Source organism: Trachemys scripta, chromosome 5 (genome assembly GCF_013100865.1).
Source record: "Trachemys scripta elegans isolate TJP31775 chromosome 5, CAS_Tse_1.0, whole genome shotgun sequence".
Lineage (NCBI taxonomy): Eukaryota > Metazoa > Chordata > Testudines > Emydidae > Trachemys > Trachemys scripta.
The window spans coordinates 38392967-38399829 of record NC_048302.1 but is presented as its reverse complement, the minus strand read 5'-3'; the positions used below and the strand labels follow the sequence as shown (position 1 = coordinate 38399829).

Genomic DNA, 6863 nt, shown 5'->3' with positions numbered 1-6863 from the left:
TAACCGCTGTACTTTTACTTCTCGTGTATAGAAACAAATGCTGAGTCTTGCAGATAAAAAAGGAGATGACCTGGATGTATTCTGGCTATACTGAAAATAGAGATGTAAATTGTTAACCGAACGACGCTCCCCGCTCCAGAGTATTAAAACACTTCAACCTCGTGTAAATTGCACGTACCCAAACAGGGGGAGGGGGGATAAAGACGCCCCACCGTCCGACCTCCCTCCCCATCTGATGGCACACGGTTGCAATCCCACTGCTGGGCCCTGGTGCGGGTGGCGTTGCAACACGCCAGACTGCACTTTATCAGCCATTTCAAATCTCTCCCTATGGGGCAATGGCCCCAGCCCTGGGGATCACACATTTGGTGGCAGCTCCCTCTCCCCCAGCTGATGCAGCGGCAGCCTCTCTTCCCACCTTGCTTGCAGCTAACGTTTGCTTTTAGAAACATGGCGGTTCCCCAGGATGGGGACCCCCTCTTTGCAGTCACTCGCAGCCCTTCCCCCCGTGCACGCGCGGGGACTCCTAGGCAGCGCAACGTCCCAGCGTGTTTGCAATTTCAAACTTCCCCGCCGTCTTCCGTAGCTCGACGCGACGCTGTCTCGCGCACAGCACACTGCGGGCGCGGGCACGCGCTGCCGCTTCCCACCCCACCGGTCAGCGAGTTCGGAGGAGCGGCCCGCCGAAATAGATAGAACGTGCAGCTCCCCCATCCCCGCCAGGCAACAATGACCACTTGGACTGGCCCGCCGACGCAGAAAAAGTTACTGCGCCTGCACAAGGAAGGAGGATCCAGGAGAGACGGCGCGTGCCGGAACTGTTATTGTCAGTGGGCAACGCGCATGCGTCAGTGGGACCGCTAAAGGGACTAGGATCAGCGAGAGCCTATGAGGCGCGTTTGTGGGTGTGGCGGCGCAGGGGGCGGTGCCTGATTTGAACGGGCCGCCGGCGGGTCGGGGACTGTGCGGACGCCGCTTGTCCGCGCCATGGCCAAGCAGCTGAGCCGGGAGCAGGGCATCACCCTGCGGGGCAGCGCTGAGATCGTCGCCGAGTTCTTCTGTGAGTGAGCGAGCGAGCGAGCGGGCGGGCGGCTGGGGGCGGCTGCTCGGGGGCGGGGCCTGCCCCAGTGCACTGGGGGTGATGAACCCCGCCCGAGGGCCCCTGCAGCACACCGCGGTGCGCGCTGCCCCGGGGAGGGAGCTCGGAGCCTGAGGCAGCGCGGTGACCCGGACACCGCTTGGGGAGTCCCGGGAGCTGCGTCTCCGCCCGGCTACTCGTGGCTGCGGAGTTTTGTTCCCTTCCCATCCCATCCCGTTAACACGGGGGAGGGAAGGGGCCGCCGAGTGTGGGCTGCACGTGGGAGTGCCGGCTGGGAGAGTCCAGTGACCGGGCCACTCTTACCTGCCTTTCAGCTTATGGCATCAACAGCATTTTATATCAGCGTGGGATCTACCCCTCGGAGACCTTCACACGTGTGCAGAAATACGGGCTCACTCTGCTCGTAACTACAGATCCTGAACTGAAAAACTACCTGAACAACGTGGTAGAACAGCTAAAAGGTACAGCAGCTCAAATGAACTTCGATAGTAACTCCCACGATTTTATGAGCTTTGAACTCCCATGTTTTCCTCACCTAGCATAATTCTTTAGAATCATGACGTGTTTTTAGAGTGTGGCTTGCATATGAACTGATGTTTCACGTTGTGATAACACCGGCTATATGTTTAATTTATATTTACCTATTCTGTTTATTTACACTAGGGAGAACTTTATTCTAGTAAACACGTATACATTCTGTCCAGGCTTCTCTGAAGCAAAGCAGTGTATTCAATCTCTTCACCATTCAGAGCTCAAATGTGAATTTATTAATTGCTAGGAGGTCACATTAGTCTCAACATGTCTGTTCAGAGTGCCCATTTACATAGTCAATTTCTCTCTACCATATTGTTTTTATATTTCTGGATTAGCTATTGGAGAGAATGTACACCTTGGAGCTTGTCACTAACTTAATATAGTCAAACTGAAGACTGCATAGAATACTAACTGATTTTCCATACTAGTGTATGTAGTAAATATGGCGTTAATGAAGACTCACTGTACTACATTATCTATATTTTCTGACTTCGGGGAAGTTATTTTTCTCTTGCTTCTTTCAGACTGGTTATGCAAGTGTTTAGTACAGCGGCTAGTGGTGGTAATCTCTAGTATTGAAAGCAGTGATGTTCTTGAAAGGTGGCAGTTTGACATTGAATGTGACAAGACTGCAAAGGATGAGAGGTAATGTAGTCAAAATTATAAACCCTTCCTGTTGACGACTGCTAGTAGTTGATTAGGTGCAAGTATTAAAGGCCCTCTGTTTTGTATTTATAAACTGTGCAGCAAAAAAAAAAAAAAAAAAAAATTTTGGGTTTTCCCCTTTTTTTTTTTTTTTTTTTTTTTTTTCTTCTTTTACAAACCCTCAGGTGTAGAAGGAAAACACACCAGCTCAGGTTATCTTTGACAGCATTTTGTAGCTTTCAGTCTACTGGTGTGCTTCATTCTAAATCAAATGGAAAACTTTTTTGATCTCAGATGAATATGTAACTCCCATTTACTTTACAAGGAGCTGCATAGAAAAGGTAACATTTTCCCTTGGGGTGTTTTTTGTTTTTGTTTTTGTTTTTTTTCCCCTTGCATAAAGTTTTAGTCTACTTCAGCAGCCATTATAAACCTCCATGGTGGTATTTACATGTTTGTTTGTTTTTCACCACTGTTCTGCATCTTGATTTCTCATTTTGAGAAGCAGTTGCTTTAGTAACGGTATTACCCCATAAACTCCAGATCACAGGGAAATCAAGACAGAGGTTGGTGTCCTTAAACATTGAGAGGCTTCATGGAAGTTTAAACTGTCATTTTGGTTATATTTTCCAAATCTTGATCATCCATCTTGTATTGTACTATATAATAATTGTGCAATTGAGACTTACATTTCTTGGGTGAGAGACAATATGTCCCTTTATTGTATAGCAAGAACAGTAACCGCGTTTAAACCATGGAGAGAGAGCTAGATTTGGAGAAACTTCTCATTATAACAAAAGCTTCATTTTTCCCCACCCTATATTGACAACTTCTTATCCTCTTATAGTGTACCAAGAGAGAAATCTCAGAAAGCTATCCAGGAAGAAATTCGATCTGTTATCAGACAAATAACTGCCACAGTAACATTTCTGCCTTTGTTGGAAACATCCTGTGAGTATTCCAAACCTTTGTGTGACTAATGAAACACTACAAACTTTGTGTAGAAGAAAATACCTGAAACCTGAGCTGAAATTTCAATCAAAATGAGACTACCACCTTTCTAATTATGAGCAGTATACTGCTTATGTAGATTTAAATGACAGTCTACTTCAAAATGAAGGATTTAAGTATGACACCTGACCTAATGTCTGTTCTGCAACCATATAACATTCTATGTGCAAGTTGTCTGCTTTTGCAAAGAAAGTACAGTTAAATGTGAATACTGTAAGTCTAAAACTATATGCTATTCCTGGTTTGGGATCCAACTTCAATTGAGAGGTGTTTATTTAAATGTGCTAATAGTTCTAAACATATGTTTTCTCTTCCTCCCACTGAAGTATTTGTAAAGCTATTCGTGGTTAAGTGACCCTCTTCAAAAAAAGAGATGAACCCTGTTACTGAATTAAAATTATTCAATTCTGAGTTTAGGCATACATATTTGACAAAAAAAGTTTGCCTACTATGTATAACAGAAATGTTCTCCAATAAATTACTATAGAATAACTTAATAGCAAATTACTAGTTTATTTGAGCATAGCTGTGAACTAACTTTTTTATAAACAGTCATTGCTCAAGTGGATATTTAGGCCCTGATACTGCAAACATACAAGTAACTTTTGCACAAGATGTCCTGGTTATACAGTAGAACTACTGAATTGCATAAATGAAGTAAAAACTGAAAGGTAAGCACTTACTTGCAGTTGTGTTTTTAGATAATCTTTTAGGAGGCTAAACAAGATTGAAAATTTAGTCTGAAAATATGTATGTTTCAAACATAAAAAGCTCACTGTTTTTAACTTGGCTATTCATGGCGTGTATGCGAGGCTATGTGTAGCATATATGTGAGCTGGGTTTTGTGGGGGCTTTTGGTCAATAATTTGGAATCAGGTTATGCATTTGAACAATCTGAAAGGTATACATAAATATTGACAACTCTCTTTTGCCTACAGGTGCCTTTGACTTACTTATTTACACAGACAAAGATTTGGCAGTGCCAGAAAAATGGGAAGAGTCAGGACCACAGTTTATTGCCAACTCTGAAGAGGTCCGTCTTCGTTCCTTCACTACCACCATTCACAAAGTAAATAGTATGGTGGCCTACAAAAAGGATTCTTTTCCTTGACGGAATGAATAATATGGTCAGTGTCCATAAACTGCCTTCTTGTAAAGCTGACACTATGAACTGTAGTTTCATCCTGAACAGTATTTTGTATGGGTGTTTTTCTGTATCTTTTACTCAAGTTTGGATCAAAATAATAGCCCCCCCCAAAAAAGCAGTTCTCTTGTTCACATCACACTCTATGCTGCGCTGAGTCCTTGTTGACCTATTGTCATCACTCTAATGAGACACAAAGTATTTACTTAGGAATATGGCAGTTTTCTTTTATACTGAACAATATGCCAAATCCATTCTAGATTGGAGCACCAAGAGTAATATCAAACACTTAACCCCTCTAAAACCTGGCTTAGAAAGGCTGCCTAGAGACAATACATTTACGATTGCCCTGGAATACTCTTTAAATGGCAGTTGTTACCTAATCTTCAATACAATCTCATAATAAATACATATTGAGATTGTATTGAAGATGCACACTAACAGACTCCTAAAAATATATTTTTATGCTAAAAAAAATGGTTCTGACAAATAGGGGTTGTTCTTGATAGCAATTTAGGTGGATAGAGATGTTAATGAACATGATCCTGTTGTTAATCCACTACTGAAGTCTCCTCTATTCCTCCCACCTCTCTGCTCCAGGCACAAATTATAAAATCAGTCCCTTCCACTGTGTAATGAAAGGCCTGGATATGAATGAATGAATGATTTTGTACTCTGACCTATACAAATATTTTGGATATAGTTTTACTCTGTAGGTAACGTCTTCTTGTTAATATTTGTCTTTTTGTATTCATGTTTTATAGAATAAAGCTCTAAAATCTTTAATGAAAACTTTTTTACATTTGTGCACTATCTGTGAATTACACGTTTTATGCTTCTTAGACAATATCCTTAAGTTTTTGTGCAAGTCAAATACTATTCCCTCAGAAAGGCTTAGCATCACTATCACAGCTTCTGTTACTTGTTTCACCTGGTGTTTGTTTTGTAACTCTGAAGATTGCAGGAGTGAGACTTTATTCTACAGGATTCTTATACAAGATAAGAAAAAATGATTGTTTAATGGTACTTGGGGTATAGATTTCCCTGCTCTGTGTAGGTTTTTATATAAAAACATTGAGTGAGAGTCCTTAAAGGCAAAAATAGTACCTGAAACTGCTTCCAACTATTTCAGCTCAACAATATCCCTTTTAAGCAGACTTAGAAAATGACAAAGTTGCATGAACAACTTTTAAGCTGCATACCTTACACCAAAAAAATTTCTGAATAGTTAAGATCCTAGGTAACTTTCTTCAACTGTGCATATTGCAATCTTAAGAACACTCAAACATACTTTGGGGGATAGAGTGCTAATTTCAAGGCAATAATCTGATCTAATAACTTCAGAGGAAAGCTAAATAGCTCTTCTGATTGAAGAGCATTTCATACTTATAGTCATTTTGGCAATAAGGCCCTTTTGAAGAGAAGATCTCTTGCTGTTAAAAACTTAGATTTAACTCTTAATTTAAAAAAAAACTTTAGCTAAAGAGGTTTCAGTCCAGAAAGTGAAATGAAAAGTGAATATAAATGATAAATTTTAGAATGGAAAACCTTATGCAGTCATTCTTAATTACCTGTTTGCAGAAAAAGTAAGCTTTTTTTTTTTAATAAGCTGTGTATTGCCAAAATACATTATCGGCAGAGCTGGTAGCTCTGCCCATAAAAGTTGCCTGACTTTTTTATTATAAGATGCTGTCTTTAGTCCAGGTGTTCTCACAACAAATTTTTTGGTGGCCTGTGATGGTAGTGAGGGGATTAACCCTTCTCTCCTAGCAGAGGAAGCCCCACCCCTAAGGCTCTGTTGGGCATGCTCCAACTGGAAGTCTGGTATAAAAGCCTGCAGAGCTGCTCAATCAGGGCTGGCTGCCAAGGAGGAAGGATGCTTGACAGAAGCTACAGCCCTTGCCTACAAGAGTTGAAAAACCAGAAACTTGGAACAGAGGCTTGCATCTATCAGAACTTCAGAGAGTGTCTGGTACTGGGGAACCTGGAGACCATGATGCCATATGGACTACTGCTGCCGGAGAACTGGTAGGAAGTGATCCAGGGAAGGTAAGGGAGTGGTACCTCCCACCGTTATGAGATCAGTGTGTTTTAGTAGGATTCCACACTGACCCTGTGGTGGACCACTCCGTCACTGTCAGGGCCTGAGCCCCCTTACTAGGGGCCACCGCCCCCTTGCGACGGTCCCAGTTACCTTACCCCTGTTTTGCCTTCAAAAGGGGGCAGCATGGACTCCGGCCGCTAAGCTGCGCTCTTCCACTCGGGGAGGGGGAGTTAGATGGACTCTGGCCATTGGGCTGCACTGCCCTAGGGGCACATTGCATGGACTCCAGCTACAGGCCACATTATCCCACTTGGGGAGAGGCAGGATACAGACACTGGCCATTGGGCTGCACTGTGCTGACTACCGGGGGGGGGGTTAAAAACACG

General features: G+C 42.8%; 1 protein-coding gene across 1 annotated transcript; it reads left to right on the top strand.

Moving 5' to 3' along the window:
* Positions 1-662: 662 nt before the first annotated feature.
* Positions 663-5226, top strand: MAD2L1 (mitotic arrest deficient 2 like 1). The gene is made up of 5 exons (XM_034772795.1): positions 663-1060; positions 1414-1560; positions 2158-2278; positions 3126-3229; positions 4228-5226. The coding sequence occupies exons 1-5, from the start codon at positions 988-990 to the stop codon at positions 4398-4400; spliced, it is 618 nt and encodes a 205-aa protein (XP_034628686.1). The 5' UTR covers positions 663-987; the 3' UTR covers positions 4401-5226.
* The last annotated feature ends 1637 nt before the right edge of the window (positions 5227-6863 follow it).